General features: G+C 50.0%; 1 protein-coding gene across 3 annotated transcripts in view; it reads left to right on the top strand.

Moving 5' to 3' along the window:
- The window catches only part of LOC146829706 (neuroligin-3), a 1,048,059-nt gene that overhangs the window by 617,103 nt on the left and 414,494 nt on the right, over positions 1-16,462 (top strand). For all 3 annotated transcript variants that reach the window (XM_085608418.1, XM_085608416.1, XM_085608417.1), the window contains one exon: positions 7,542-8,608. In XM_085608418.1, the coding sequence (XP_085464544.1) occupies positions 8,131-8,608 (478 nt within the window). In that variant the 5' untranslated portion in view covers positions 7,542-8,130. The remainder of the gene's footprint in view (positions 1-7,541; positions 8,609-16,462) is intronic.

The following is a 16,462-nucleotide window of genomic DNA, read 5'->3' as shown; positions in this document are numbered from 1 at the left end:
GCATGAGATAAATAAGCAGCAACTATGGCTTGTATATAATATTGAAAAAACGTTCACCTAAAGCCCTGGTGACACCAGGACACTTTTGCTTCTCCTGAGTTTCAAACAGAGAAGGGAAATCCAGAGAGAAACTACTCTTTAAAGGATTCCCCTTCCCCTACAACGCTCCCCACGCGCGCTTCGATGCGCCTGCTGTCACTGCAGTCCGGAAAAAAACGGACCGCCTTTGCCAGGGCACACAACTGAGACCGATAGAGACCCGTTTTGAGTCCCCCTTAAAAAAATTGCCGGTGCTCAGACCCGGTGAGACCCGGCTCACTTAAAGCCCTGGGTCCATCCACCGTCCAAGACCAACAGGTCTTTTAGCTAAGATGTTTTGGAAAGCAATCAGATGGTCACCTGGAAGTGTGCTATATAAAGGGCACCATCATGTGTGTGCAGCGTGAGAGATAGGTCTGCTGTCTGAGGGACGGATTGTATGAAATGTGTGACGTCACGGGCGGTTAGCTTCCTGCTGTCTCAGTGTCAAAAACCTGTAATCTGAGGGACAGCTCTGTTGTCCAGAGCCAAAGTTTAGAAAAAAAATAAGAGTTCTGCTATAAGGGATGGAGCACCCCACATAGGCAGTGAGGGGTGGGGGGGGGGGCGGGGGGGGGGGTGAGGCAAGCAGTGCTTGAAATAGAAAAATAGAAGTGCAGGTACTCTGCAGAGTACCTGCTTGTTTCTGAGAAGTGCTGGTACTCTCCAATTAAAAGTATAGCATTTCTCTTGAGAAGTGCCGGTACTCTCCCTCCCAAAATAAAAAAGTGCCGACAGTACGGGCCCATTTAAAGCACTGTGGGCAAGGCATTTAGGACCCAGGATCACTGTGGCCCAGGCCCTCTCTCGATCTGGCGACGTGCTGGCCCTTGACGACTTCCTGTCACCTCATCTCGTGAGATGCGGGGAGGGGCACGGGAAGTGCAACATCGAGCTGAATGCGCATCACTTCCGCCTGCTGCCACTGCAATGGCTAGGAGTATATAGGCGACCCTGCCCTAGCCTCAGCCTTCTCTGGAGGAGTGCATTGCGGAGCCGGCAGGTGGAATGACAGCAATTTTTCCATCCACCCCACCCTATGTTTAAGTGGCGTGATCTCGAGTCCTAATTTCACCCCTAGTCAGCAGAGGGATCCTCCAAAGCAGACTCTCCAGAACAGCACCGAGGCAAGGGTCCAGCAGTCCTGAGCCAACCAGAGGATGTGGGCACCAGATTGGGGGCTAGGGCACACAGATCACTGGGTGGGCATGGAGTGGACATGGGGTGGGCATGGAGTGGACATGGGGTGGGCATGGAGTTGACATGGGGCCACAGCTCTTGGCCACCTCATCGCTGTCTGAGGCAGCCTGGTGTTTGGGTGGGATGCGCTGGGATGAGGATAAGGGTTCGGTGAGGCGGGACCGCCCATCACTGAGGTGATTACACGGGTGTGGTCCAATGGCGTTTGGGATTACGGGAGGTCTGTAGTGGTGTTTGTGTTCATGAGTCCATATAATACACTGATATTGTGTGCTGTTTTCTGTATTACAAGTGCCTAATTCTTCATGATGTATCCTTAGTGTCTGACATAAGTATGTTTCCTACATGAATGTGTTTTTCCACTTAAGTATGTTTTGACATGACTGTAATAAAACTGTACCACCAAGTTCACGATCTCTGTAAGCTCTGCTGGTGCCTCGTTTTGGTTGTGTTGGGGCGCAGGCCAAACTGGGGGTATCCGGGTCCTAATTGGTGGGGTTCCTGCCCCCCAAACTCGAGACCCATCTGCCTCATTTAGAGATGTAGTAACAAAGATATCACAGCAAAGGATGGTTGGGATATGTTTCGCACTGGGTTGCATACGGTAAAGGTTTTTCAATCCCAAAATGCTCTAAGGACATCAATTTCAATTTCAAATAATCTTTATTCGGTTATTAAAAATAGCCATAAAAGATACATATTACACAATCGGGCCTTATAAAACACAATATTCCATACATTAATAAATAATTCATGTTAAAACAAACAATTTAAAAAGCAGGCATTCCCTGTCTTCCTTAAGCTGCAGAGCTATACACTTAATCTCTACTCCTTTCTTAATTTCCATTCCTTTATTACTGCTCATTTATAGCTCATATACTAGCTCTACTAGCTCTAAGGACATAAGTGAGGGCCATCCACCATCACTAACTATATAGAACAGAGCTATACAACTAACACGGAAAATGGGTTAATGTCCTGAGGAAAAAGTCTCCAAGTTATTAGAAAAAATCCACAACAGTGTTCGTGACAGGCTTTTGTTTGTCTTATTTATTTCCTCCTGATAAGGTTCAACTGACTTCTAGCCAACACGTGTTTCGTCTTATAATTGTGTCAACCGTAAGCCTTCTTCAGGGCAAGAACACTGGTAAACAAAAACACACACCCAATGTTACATCTATACACATGTGTAGTCATCACAGCTACAAATCTAGTACAAAGTCAATTACCAAGGATATGCCACACACAGACAACAGAGAACCCAACACCAAAAAAGAGCACCAGAAAAAGTCACGAAATAAGAGACACCGTATTTTAAAAATAAGGTATCAAACATAAAATTCTGGAGAATAAGCCTAAACAGTCACCTCAATAATGTGTCCTAAATAGTGCAATCGAAAAAAAGTGTGACCAAAACAGGAAAAAGTAAGAAGCAGAAAAGCGAGTAACGCTACTGTCAAGTAAAAATTGCTCACCAGATGCATATAGTCATGCGCTCATTGAAGGATATTGGCCCTCGCCAGCCGAATAGAAAAGAGTATCACGCGTTGAAAGAGTTAAAATTCAAAGTCGTAAGACTAAAAATAGAGAAAAAACAATTATAGCGCACTTGAATATGCAACTCTTATCATGAATATATATAATTTTCAAGGTATCATACTTACTCCGTATCATATATATGTAGCCTATACTGGCTTCGATGGGTAGAGAGTTCTAGTAGAAACCGCAAGGTGAGTATACCTATATTACACGAGGCAAACCAAAGAAAGCAAAAACCTTGTGTCAGGGAGCCCATTAACTCGATAACCCCATAACAAACAAAAGCGAATGCAAGTCCAATGGCGCGCAGCCCCTATTATATGTTCATTTAATAAAAAGCTAAACTCCAGTAACTATATTACAAAGAGAAAAGAAAACGTAAGCGAAACGCGACCTCTAAGACAAACAACCCATATCACCACAATCAAATCAGTATACTAAAACGAGAGGGCATAATAGATTAACAACTCAAATATGCTGTTTAAAAACAATCTTGAGCCATCTGAACTTAATCAATCAATCAATCAGTCAATTTATAGAGCGCGCTACTCACCCGTGAGGGTCTCAAGGCACTGAGGGGGGGGGGCAGGGGGGAAGCAGCTACTGGTCGAACAGCCAGGTCTTGAGAAGTCTCCTGAAGGTCAGCAGGTCCTGGGTCAGATGCAAGTGGGCGGGGAGGGTGTTCCATGTCTTGGTGGCGAGGTGGGAAAAAGATCTGCCGCCGGTGGTTGTTCGGTGGATGCGTGGGACGTTGGCGAGGGCGGGGTCGGCGGAGCGGAGCTGGCGGTTCGGGGTGTAGAAGGGCAGTCGTTTGTTGAGGTATGCTGGTCCGGCGTTGTGGAGTGCTCTGTGAGCGTGGATGAGGAGCTTGAAGATGATCCTCTTGTTGACCGGGAGCCAATGCAGATCTCTCAGGTGGGTAGTGATGTGGCTGTGGCGGGGTAGTCCGAGGGTGTGTCGTGCAGAGGCGTTTTGAATGCGTTGGAGTCTATTGTGTAGTGTAGCCGTGGTTCCTGCATATAGGTCGTTGCCGTAGTCCAGCCTACTGCTGACGAGTGCGTGGGTGATCGTTTTTCTGGTTTCGGTGGGGATCCATCTGTAGATCTTGCAGAGCATGCGGAGGGTGTTGAAGCAGGAGGACGAGACGGTGTTGACTATCTGGGTCATAGAGAGCGCTGAGTCCAGGATGAACCCCAGGTTGCGTGCGTGGTTGGTGGGTGTTGGGCCGCTCCCAGCATGACCAGCCACCAGGGGTCATCGCATGCGGAGAGAGTGGAGCCAAGGATGAGGACCTCCGTCTTGTCTGAGTTCAGTTTCAGCCGGCTAGACTTTATCCAGTCTGCAACGCCCTTCATTCCCTCATGGAGGTTGGATTTGGCGGTGGCCGGGTCCTTGGTGAGGGAGAGGATCAACAGGGTGTGGTCGACGTACGAAACGATGTTGAGGTGGTGTGCACAGACGGTGTTGGCGAGCGGTGCCATGTAGATGTTGAAAAGGGTCGGGCTGAGGGATAAGCCTTGCAGAAGGTGATCTTGGTGGCTTCGGATCGGAAAGGGGGGAGGCGGACTCTTTGGGTTTTGCTGGTGAGGAAGGAGGTGATCCAGTCCAGGGTTTTGCCTCGGATCCCTGCGTCGTGGAGGTGTGTGTGTAGGGTGTGGTGGCAGACGGTGTTGAAGGCGGCCGAGAGGTCCAGGAGGATGACGGCCGCGGTTTCGCCTTTGTCCAGTATGGTCCTGATGTCGTGGGTGGCGGCGATGAGGGCTGTTTCGGTGCTGTGATTGCTGCGGAAGCTGGATTGGGAGGAGTCCAGGACATTGTTTTCCTCCAGGAAGTGGGTCAGTTGTCTGTTGGCGGTCTTCTCTATGACTTTCGCCGGGAACGGGAGCAGGGAGATGGGTCGGAAGTTCTTGAGGTCCTTTGGGTCCGTCTTGTGTTTCTTGAGTAGGGCGTTGATTTCGGCCTGTTTCCAGCTCTCTGGGAAGGTGGCAGTCTCGAAAGGGCTGTTGATGATCTTTCGGAGTTGGGGTGCGATGACGGAGCATACCTTGTTGAAGATGTGGTGGGGGCAGGAGTCGGATGGGGAGCCGGAGTGGATGGTGTTCATGATTTTGATGGTGTCTTCGTCATTGATGTTGTTCCAGGAGAGCAGAAGATCGGTGTGGTTTTTTTGTGTTGAGTCGGGGGTGTTGGTGTCTGTTGTCGACGTCTGGGTGTCAAAGCTGTTGTGGATGTGTGCAATCTTGGGGTGGAAGAAGGTAGCCAGGGAGTCGCAGAGTTCTTGTGACGGTGGGAGTTCATTGGAGCTGGAGCTGGCGAGTTCTTTCAAGATGCTGAAGAGCTCTTTGCTGTTATGTGTGTTATGTCGATGCGTTCCTTGAAGAGGTTCTTTTGGTGGCTCGGATGAGTTGGTGGTGTTTGTGTCTGGCGTTTATAAGGGCTGCGTTGTTGTCTGGTGTCTGCTCATTGCGCCACTGCTTCTCGAGTCTTCTGCAGGTGTACTTGGAGTTTTGGAGGTTGGCGTTGAACCAGATGGCTCTCATATCGGTGTACCTGTTGAAGGGTTTCCCGATCGGGGTGAGGGTGTTGGCGCAGTCGTCAATTAATTGTCTGAAGTTGTGGGCTGCTGCGTTGGTTTCCGAAGGTTCGGGTGGAGGGTCTCGGGCGAGTGTGATGATGAGTTGGTTTTCGTTGACTTTTTTCCAGTTGCAGTGCGGGATACGTTGCGGTAGGTTTTGTGTGGTGTGTTTCTCGAAGTAGAAGTGGATGCAGTGGTGGTCAGTCCAGTGGAGTTCGGTGGTGTGGCTGTTGGTGACGTGGTTGTTGGCGGAGAAGATGGGGTCGAGCGTGTGTCCGGTGGAGTGGGCGTGCGTCGTAATGAGTTGTTTGAGTCCGAGGTTGGCGAGGTTGGCGATCAGCGTTGTGAGTTGCTGTCGTTGGCGTTCTGCAGGTGGAAGTTCAGGTCTCCGAGGAGGATGTAGTCTGTGGAGACAAGGGCGTGTGTGCTGATGAGGTCGGAGATGGATTCGCAAAACTGTGGTCGGGGTCCCGGAGTCTGTAGACGAGGGTTCCTCTGAGGGTGGTGTTGTGATAGACATGGATCTGGAAGTGTAGGTGTTCGGGCGTGCTGAGAGTGTCTTCGGTGTTGGTTGAGATTCTGATGGTGTTCCCGTGGATGATGGCATTCCTCTATAGTACAACTCCCAATCCCCAAACAGAAGCTCCCTGGTGTTACCTGGTAGTAATCCTACAAACGACGAGAAGAGTACTCTCAGGAAACATGGCGTCTAGCACCAGCTCCATCATTGAAATGGTATTTCCCACAGCACAAGTTGTGCTCTCACAGTACGGGTTGTACATGCTCCTACGGTTCTTAACCAGGGTTCTGGGAACCCTTTGGGCCCACAACACCTATTCAGGGTGTCCGCAACTGTTAGAAAATAAAATAATATTAACTGGTTAATAAAATATATGTAAATAAACAAAATGTAAAATTTACATTTACAAAAGTTCGATGAATGTGAAGCAATTTAAAATTGGAAGCTAAACGTGTCATTGGTGTCCTTCAACGGAATCGTGGAAGCAATGAAAATGCCTCAAACAGAATATTGTAAAAGCAATGGTTGGCTTCAATTGAGTTTATAAAAGCTCTTTCCTTCCCATTAAAATTAAAGTTTTGATCGTTTATGTTTTTACATCTGTTTCCGAATTGAATTAAAGTATTTCATTAATGGTGTATTTGTTTGATCAATGCTTGTTTCTGTATTTGTGTGTATTGTTTTGCGGTTCAAATCCTCAACATTGCTAGGCTGGTGTTTCCAGATTCCAATAATGACTCAGTGGGGGTCACCAGATTCCAATAATGACTCAGTGGGGGTCACCAGATTCCAATAATGACTCAGTGGGGGTCACCAGATTCCAATAATGATTCAGTGGGGGTCCCTGAATTCTACAAACGATTAATTTGGGGGTTCGCAAAAGCTGAAAGAGTATGAACAACCACACTGGTGGGTACATTAAATTACACCCGCCCCTTACTTTACTCAGTGACACTGGGGAATATCATGTTGCCATAAACACCATTGAATAGAGTCTGGGCTGCACGAGAAGGTGAGAGTAAGATATTCCTAAATGTAAAATGGCACCCAGGGAGCTTGGACAAGAAGTGTACTGTGAGGCGGGCTCACTGTTGCGGACTCTTTTAGGGCAGATTGGGCGGCCGGGAGCAAAGCCATTTATTATTTTCAAATGATCTGCCACAGCGCTGTACATTTTCCATAATGATAATCATTGACATTATTCAAAGAGTGATTAATTGCGCGTCTTATGGCGGAGGAAGGATTCAGCCTTCGGTTTATCTATATGTGTCCTTGTAAAGGAGCGTCACCAGCGGTGGAACACGCGGGCGCCTTGTACATTTCACCTGCACACAGAAGCACTCGTCTCTCTACCTTTGACCCTGGTAATGGCTCTTCGGTAACCATGCCAACAAGTGGTGTGAGCATTTACTCATGTTATATTATAAATTCTAGGAACAGGAAGAGGGTGGGGTGGGAGCTGCTCTCAGGAAGCGGCTCTCGACGCAGAGTCCGATAATCATATGGACAGTTATCCATGTAACAGCCATATAATAACCATGTGAATGCATGTTCTTGTAGCATGGCAATTTGTAGGGTGCAGAATCGGTCGAACCCAAAGTGTTAATTCTCTCTTTTTCTCTTTTTCAGAATTATCCGCCCCTCCACCTTGCTGCGTTGAGGACACGCCCCAGCGGTTGTTGTCGCCCGCCTGCGTGGATCCTGCACAGACGGCACATTCTGGGTGGCTTTGGTGATCTACTGGTGACTGGATATTCTCACTACGAAGACAGTGTCCTTCCCCCCCCACAGCCTGCCCTACTCCCACCTACATGCCCCAGTGCTCCCCCACCTCTCCATGGTCTTAACAACCCCAGCCTCTACACCCGCCTCTCCCACCCCCCTCCTTGCTCCCACCTCCCATGCTCACAAGTGCAGCCGCCCTCTTCTCTCACCCCACCTATCGGATCCTTTGGCTTGTTGAAGGGTGTCCTTTGTGCCTCATCGTCCCCCCTCATCTCCAGCCTGGTTCTACTGCTCCTGTCAGATGGACATGTGGGGCGGAGCAGCATGAAGATAGTGGCTAATGGCCCATGTCCCTGACCCCAGACCCCCCCTCCCCTCCACCCTCTCCTAGCCTCATCACAAAACCCACCTTCCCCACTGGTCCCTCAGTCCCTCCTCCTTTCCTCAAGAGCCTAGTTTGGGACTGAGGTCAAGAGACTTGCCAACGTGGACAATGCGATTCTCAGTGCAGGCAAGCACCGGCTCGCCCTTCTTATGCCAGCCAGCCACCTGGGTCTCCCAGTGGTACCTTCACCTCGCCCTCTGGATCCTCAGTCTTGCTTCCAGGATGGCACACACGGAGAGCCAGGCCTACTCGCAGACAGTCAACACGCACTATGGGAAGCTGCGTGGCACACGGGTGCCACTGCCCAGTGAGATGCTGGGACCTGTGGACCAGTATTTGGGGGTGCCCTATGCAGCCCCGCCCACTGGGGAGAAGAGGTTTCTGCCTCCTGAGCCCCCATCCTCTTGGTCTGGCATAAGGAATGCCACTCACTTCTCGCCTGTATGCCCGCAGAACATTCACAATGCAGTTCCAGAGATTATGATGCCCATCTGGTTCACCTCCAACTTGGACATTATTGCCAACTACATCCAGGACCAAAATGAGGACTGTCTGTACCTGAACATCTACGTGCCAACAGAGGATGGTGAGTCCCCAATGGGGTGTCGACTGCGAGATGCCAAGCAGTGCAATCCTTTGCCCCCGCAGGCATCCGGGGGATGAGCAATGGGCGTCTCTGGTTCTGTTTGACTCCCACGCCCTTCTCACGTCCTGCAGTCCCCCTCATCTGGGTGTTGTGTCTCATGCATGGTGTCTTGTGTTGGCTGCATGCCTCTTACCGCTTTGGTCTTTTTTTTTGTTTCTGTTACAGCGGTTCTTCATCTTTTGGACTCTGCCATTCTCTTTCTATCTCTCTCTGTCTCTCTCACACACCTGTTCTCTCTGCCCCCTCCCTTCCCACAATCCCTCGGTTCCTCTCCACCCTCCCCACCCCTAAAACCTCCTCATTGGCATCCAGTCAGCCCCCTCTTTTATCTCACTGGGTCTGGTTTTTAAACACTCCTACTACACCACGGGGAACCCAAGAGTAGACATGGAGGAAGTCAGTGGTAGGAGCTTGTTGTACAATTTAGGGGTGTCAGCCAAGTCTGGAGTTGACTGACAAGGTTTAGTTTTAAATGATGTGTCCCAGGATTAGGGCATGAAGGCTCCAGTGGTTGGGCAAGATGGGCCGCTTACTAAAACACCGTCCCAAAAGCAAGATGACTGCCAGTGTTACTTGGTCCATACTTGAGAGTAATTCTGACCCCTTTCCTCTCCAAGAAGGTACCTCACTGGCATGATTTGGAAGGGCATTGGGATGGCGTGACCCAGCTGGTCCAATATAATCTCCTAAAACAAAAATATGACCAATGAGTGAACTCAATGGGTTGACTATACATCTTCAGTTGTGCACAATGGGTGCTTACTGCAGTGCATGCAACCCTTTGACCAGTGTGGTAGGTTGTTCCTTCACAGCTGCACATATTAGTCCTATAGTGAGATGCTCTCTTGCACTCTTTGACAATAGAAGAACAATCTATGGCTCCCCCACATACTTGGTGCCAACACTGAGCACATGTAAGTGTGCCACTAAGTACCCTGACAAAGTAGATTATCTGATACTCGGCCCAGAGAATCTTTGGAGGCACCATGGTGCACTTCAGGGGTGGCCAAGACTACTCTGCTACCCAGGGTCCATAAAAAATGAAGACAAGGTGGACATGTCAAGTGACGCCCTTGGCGTGCAAACTCCCACCCACAGAAGAGTTTGCAGATTGCCCCTTTGTGGCCTTGATGTTCCCTGCTAAAGCGCAGCACAAACAAATGAGCTCTGTGCTAGGTGTGGAAGCACAGCACAAACAAATGAGCTCTGTGATGGGTGTGGAAGCACAGCACAAACAAATGAGCTCTGTGCTAGGTGTGGAAGCACAGCACCAACAAATGAGCTCTGTGCTGGGTGTGGATTTTTCTGCTATGCTGAGAGTTTGAGATACTAATTGATAAAGGTGGTAACACCCTCAGTTCCATTTTATTGGCTCTTTACTGACTGCAGGCAGAGATGTCTAGATCACATGCAGGTGAGCACAGGCCTCTGATTGTCTGATTTCTCATTGTGTAGACACGTGACTTGAAACAAAGTTGTAAATTTTGTGATTTAGGCCCAATGGAGTCAGCTCGGGCAAGGTTTGCAGCTTACGGAAAGGGACCAGAGAATGATGACCTCTAGGGATTCCCCCTGCATCACCTTGGGGTGCCAGTGACGAGGTCGAGGAGGCTCCCCTTCTGAGAATAACACTTTCCTTCATAGGTCATGCAAAGCTGGACGGTAGGTTGCACTGCAGGAAGGAGAGTGTCCTGGGACCTCGTGACCCCCATCACAAGGTAGAGTTTGGTGGGAGCCCTTGAGGCATCTGGGGTGCGGCAGAAAGCCGCCAGGAGAAAGAGGGAAGGGAGCAGGGAGGGGGCAGCCCCTGATTGGACCCCCTCTGCCATTTTGTAGCCTCTAGGAGCATGGGAGATGCCACTGCATCCCATGTTCGCATCCTTCTTCCCGCCTCCCCCCTGCTCCCGGTGCACCAGAGGGCTTGCGGGTGGGCCCGGGGCTGGGTGGGCAGCGTTGTGTTGAATTGCATGCCCCCCCTCCTCCTACCAGTAGTTCCTCCTGTTATTCTGTAGTCTTTTATTCATTTTACAGTAAAACGGATATCCAAGGAGTGCGCCCGAAAGCCCAACAAGAAAATGTGTAGGAAAGGAGGTATGTACATCAGAGAGAGAACCAGAGAGACAGAAAGAGAGAGAGGGGAGGGTGGGGGATGGTGCACACCCATCTCTGCGACATTGCATCTTGCAGCACGTGAGATGCAAGGATGAGAGCACATCCTGCAGTGCTGTCCGTCCACTGGACATGGCGGCACCTGAGGATGTCTTCACTCATTGGGTCTTGTGGGTTAGGAGTTACGGTGAGCTCTCGTGTGCTAACATTTGGGTTTCGAGCCATACAGAACCTGTCTGCCCTTCAGTCTTGAGGCTGGGATGGGCTTTGGGGTTGGAGCGGGGAAACTTTGCATTTTATGACAGCTCTGCTTTGTGGTGGATTCAAATCTGTTGATGTTCCAAGGATCTTCTCAACGAGCCGCCATGTTGGTAATAATGGACCTGTTCATCATTTACTTGTACTTGCTAGAGCCATGGTGCGGCCTCAGTATCCACTGACGTACACAAGGTGTTAACTCATTGAGTGAATGTGCATGGTGTCGTTCTTGAGCCTCTTGTTCAGTCGACGGATCACTATATGGTTGGGCCGTATCCAGTATTTGGTAGTTCCACGTTCTTGTGAACCCGGGTCACTGATGCTGGTGACTGTAAGTTAGGTGAACAACGTACCCTCAGCCGGGGCGAGGTATAACCAAGAATGCAAGAAACATTGTGAGCTTTGAGGTGGAAGTGACCACTGGTTTAGGTCTCATCAGCAACTCAAAGAATGTATGGTTCAGACAGAAAGGATTGTCTCTTCCAAGGATATCAGGGTGATTGACGAATATTAGTATTGTGGCCAAAGAATATAGAGGTGAGGTCTCTCAAAGGATGTCACACATACGCGGTAATGTCCGTGGGAGCCGTGACCATGACTCCCACAAGGTACTGCATTATCTGCCTCTTGCATTGAAGTCAAAATACTCGTCTCTGCTTCTGTGTTCATTGGCCTTGAATAAGCATGTTGGCCATTTCTTCTCTGTACAGCTGAGGAGTTCTTCAAGGATAAGAAGTCCTCCATTTTGTTGCCTCCCAGCGGCTTCTACTCAATTTCTCTGATGATCCTACACATTAATGCATCGACGATTCCCCGTTCCTTGTTTCTTAAGACGCGGCTGACTTCCTGATTTCCGTAGGCTGTATTAGGTAGTCTTTTCACTAGGTCTCTACAGACTTGTACACATCGGGTCATCGCATGCTGAGCACAGGCGATGGGAATGACGCCTGGCCAATGTCTTCATTTACAAGAGCTCAGTCAGTATGGATGGCAAGTCATGAAGGTGCAATGGTGTTACCAAGCGTAGTCGTAAGTGCCACTGAATTGGGTGTGAATGAAAAACCTGAGCTGCGTATCAGGCACAGTCGCCACGTTGTGCACTCCTTCGATGCTAATCAGGCTGGATATCTGTGGTTTTCCAAGTTACCCATGGTCAATAAAGACCAGTTCCCTGGAGTAAGCGCAGTCGCTTTGTCCTGATGATGACTTTCTGATGATGTTGTGCTGCTGGTTAGAACCATGTTATGGCTTTCTTCGCTAGCTAGAGTGTAGGTTACCATCATACCACAGTGACCCCTTTTGTCATCGATGACAAGACCAGGGACACAGATTTCAGAGGTCACAGGCATGAAAGTGTTAGGTGCCCTGATGTCCAGAAATGTGGCAGCAGATGGGCGTGTAGGAACTAGGAATTGAAGACAACATTAAGGACATTTACTCTCCACACTGATCCTTATTGCACATCTTTGTCTTAATTCTCCCGGGGTCCTACACTTTAAAAACAGCAGAAGACCCGGAGGCTTGTGCTATTCTACAAGGACTTCCCGAAGGCTGCAAATCATATGCGTTTAGCATTTCTTCTATTCAGCTGGCCACATATTGCTTTACCTCTCTGCAGCTAAAACCCTGTCCTTTCACTCTGCCAGCACACTGGAAACACAAGACGTTTGTAGGAAGCTTTGCTGGCTTCTCCATCACCGTCACACTGCTACATTAACTCATCCCACACCCTGGAGACTTGAACACACACAGGACAGCCCCAGCACATACACTAACCTGTGGTGACTGATATTTCTGCCAAAACTGCTTCTTCCCCACCCACAAGGAAGACACAACAGACATATTCTTCAGGTGTAAAGGATGCACACCGACCTCTGAAGTCTTTAAAGTTAGCTGGCCCATCATGCGCTCTTCTATCTAACACCTTCACGCCTTCTTCATCACAGCAGAAGAAATCACCCAGACACCAGGTCCTCACCCGCTCTTTCAAGAAGCTACCACTTCATACTATGAGTACACAAATGATCTAGGATTTGGAACCCCTGCTGCGGTAAATATTGCCACTGTTATGAGGTGGGTGACTTGGTTCACACCTTGTCAACCAGAACCAGAGATTGCGGCAACGATACATGCTTAGCCAAATGGGAAAACAGGATTCCCTAAAACACCACTCAGTGTACAGAGATCAACAACAGCACACATCCTGTCTGCTTCCTTAAGAAACTTCTATTCCATCGTCTATGACCACATTTTAAAGAGACCTCAATACTCAAAGATCCACAAAAAAAACATCAATTTATAAACTTCCTCCCCAACATTACTGCCCACTCAATGGAATCAGTTGCTCAATCTGAGAGTTATATAGTAACAAACCCTGGCACACCAGCCATGATCTCAGAAGCCCTGAGACCCGAGCCATGATCTCAGAATCCCTGAGACCCAAGCCACGATCTTAGAATCCCTGAGACCCAAGCCATGATCTCAGAATCCCTGAGACCCAATCCATGATCTCAGAATCCCAGGCACCTGAGCCATGATCTCAGAATCCCTGAGACCCGAGCCATGATCTCAGAATCCCGGAGACCCAAGCCATGATCTTAGAATCCCTGAGACCCAAGCCATGATCTCAGAATCCCTGAGACCCAATCCATGATCTCAGAATCCCTGGCACCTGAGCCATGATCTCAGAATCCCTGAGACCCGAGCCATGATCTCAGAATCCCTGCCACACCAGCCATGATCTCAGAATCCCTGAGACCCAAGCCATGATCTTAGAATCCCTGAGACCCAAGCCATGATCTCAGAATCCCTGAGACCCAATCCATGATCTCAGAATCCCTGGCACCTGAGCCATGATCTCAGAATCCCTGAGACCCGAGCCATGATCTCAGAATCCCGGAGACCCAAGCCATGATCTTAGAATCCCTGGCACCTGAGCCATGATCTCAGAATCCCTGGCACCCGAGCCATGATCTCAGAATCCCTGACACCCGAGCCATGATCTCAGAATCCCTGAGACCCGAGCCATGATCTCAGAATCCCTGCCACACCAGCCATGATCTCAGAATGCCTGAGACCAGAGCCATGATCTCAGAATCCCTGAGACCCGAGCCATGATCTCAGAATCCCTGAGACCCGAGCCATGATCTCAGAATCCCTGAGACCCGAGCCATGAGCTTAGGGTCCCTGGCACCAGAGCCATGATCTCAGAATCACTGGCACCAGAGCCATGATCTCAGAATCCCTGACACCAGAGCCATGATCTCAGAATCCCTGAGACCTGAGCCATGATCTCAGAATCCCTGAGACCCGAGCCATGATCTCAGAATTCCTGGCCCGAGCCATGATCTCCGAATCGCTTGCACCCGAGCCATGAACTCAGAATCCCTGAGACCCGAGCCATGATCTTGGAATCCATGGCACCCGAGCCATGATCTCAGAATCCCTGAGACCCGAGCCATGATCTCTGAATCCCTGAGACCCGAGCCATGATATCAGAATCCCTGAGACCCGAGCCATGATCTCAGATTCCCTGGCACCCGAGCCATGATCCCAAAATCCATGACACCTAAGCCATGATCTCAGAATCTCTGAGACCCAAGCCATGATCTCAGAATCCCTGGCACCCGAGCCATGATCTCAGAATCCCTGGCACCTGAGCCATGATCTTAGAATCCCTGGCATCCGAGCCATGATCTCAGAATCCCTGAGACCCGAGCCATGATCTTAGAATCCCTGGCGCCCCAGCCATGATCTCAGAATCCCTGAGACCCGAGCCATGATCTTAGAATCCCTGGCACCCGAGCCATGATCTCAGAATCCCTGAGACCCGAGCCATGATCTTAGAATCTCTGGCACCCCAGCCATGATCTCAGAATCCCTGAGACCCGAGCCATGATCTTAGAATCCCTGGCACCCGAGCCATGATCTCAGAATCCCTGGCACCCAAGCCATGATCTCAGAATCTCTGAGACCCAAGCCATGATCTCAGAATCCCTGGCACCCGAGCCATGATCTCAGAATCCCAGGCACCTGAGCCATGATCTCAGAATCCCTGAGACCCGAGCCATGATCTCAGAATCCCGGAGACCCAAGCCATGATCTTAGAATCCCTGAGACCCAAGCCATGATCTCAGAATCCCTGAGACCCAATCCATGATCTCAGAATCCCTGGCACCTGAGCCATGATCTCAGAATCCCTGAGACCCGAGCCATGATCTCAGAATCCCTGCCACACCAGCCATGATCTCAGAATCCCTGAGACCCAAGCCATGATCTTAGAATCCCTGAGACCCAAGCCATGATCTCAGATTCCCTGAGACCCAATCCATGATCTCAGAATCCCTGGCACCTGAGCCATGATCTCAGAATCCCTGAGACCCGAGCCATGATCTCAGAATCCCGGAGACCCAAGCCATGATCTTAGAATCCCTGGCACCTGAGCCATGATCTCAGAATCCCTGGCACCCGAGCCATGATCTCAGAATCCCTGACACCCGAGCCATGATCTCAGAATCCCTGAGACCCGAGCCATGATCTCAGAATCCCTGCCACACCAGCCATGATCTCAGAATCCCTGAGACCAGAGCCATGATCTCAGAATCCCTGAGACCCGAGCCATGATCTCAGAATCCCTGAGACCCGAGCCATGATCTCAGAATCCCTGAGACCCGAGCCATGAGCTTAGGGTCCCTGGCACCAGAGCCATGATCTCAGAATCACTGGCACCAGAGCCATGATCTCAGAATCCCTGACACCAGAGCCATGATCTCAGAATCCCTGAGACCTGAGCCATGATCTCAGAATCCCTGAGACCCGAGCCATGATCTCAGAATTCCTGGCCCCGAGCCATGATCTCCGAATCGCTTGCACCCGAGCCATGAACTCAGAATCCCTGAGACCCGAGCCATGATCTTGGAATCCATGGCACCCGAGCCATGATCTCAGAATCCCTGAGACCCGAGCCATGATCTCTGAATCCCTGAGACCCGAGCCATGATATCAGAATCCCTGAGACCCGAGCCATGATCTCAGATTCCCTGGCACCCGAGCCATGATCCCAAAATCCATGACACCTAAGCCATGATCTCAGATTCCCTGAGACCCGAGCCATGATCTTAGATTCCCTGGCACCCGAGCCATGATCCCAAAATCCATGACACCTAAGCCATGATCTCAGAATCCCTGAGACCCGAGCCATGATCTTAGAATCCCTGGCACCCGAGCCATGATCTCAGAATCCCTGGCACCCAAGCCATGATCTCAGAATCTCTGAGACCCAAGCCATGATCTCAGAATCCCTGGCACCCGAGCCATGATCTCAGAATCCCTGGCACCTGAGCCATGATCTTAGAATCCCTGGCATCCGAGCCATGATCTCAGAATCCCTGAGACCCGAGCCATGATCTTAGAATCCCTGGCGCCCCA

Source organism: Triturus cristatus, chromosome 5_2 (assembly GCF_964204655.1).
Source record: "Triturus cristatus chromosome 5_2, aTriCri1.1, whole genome shotgun sequence".
NCBI lineage: Eukaryota > Metazoa > Chordata > Amphibia > Caudata > Salamandridae > Triturus > Triturus cristatus.
This window is presented reverse-complemented; position numbering and strand designations above follow the sequence as displayed.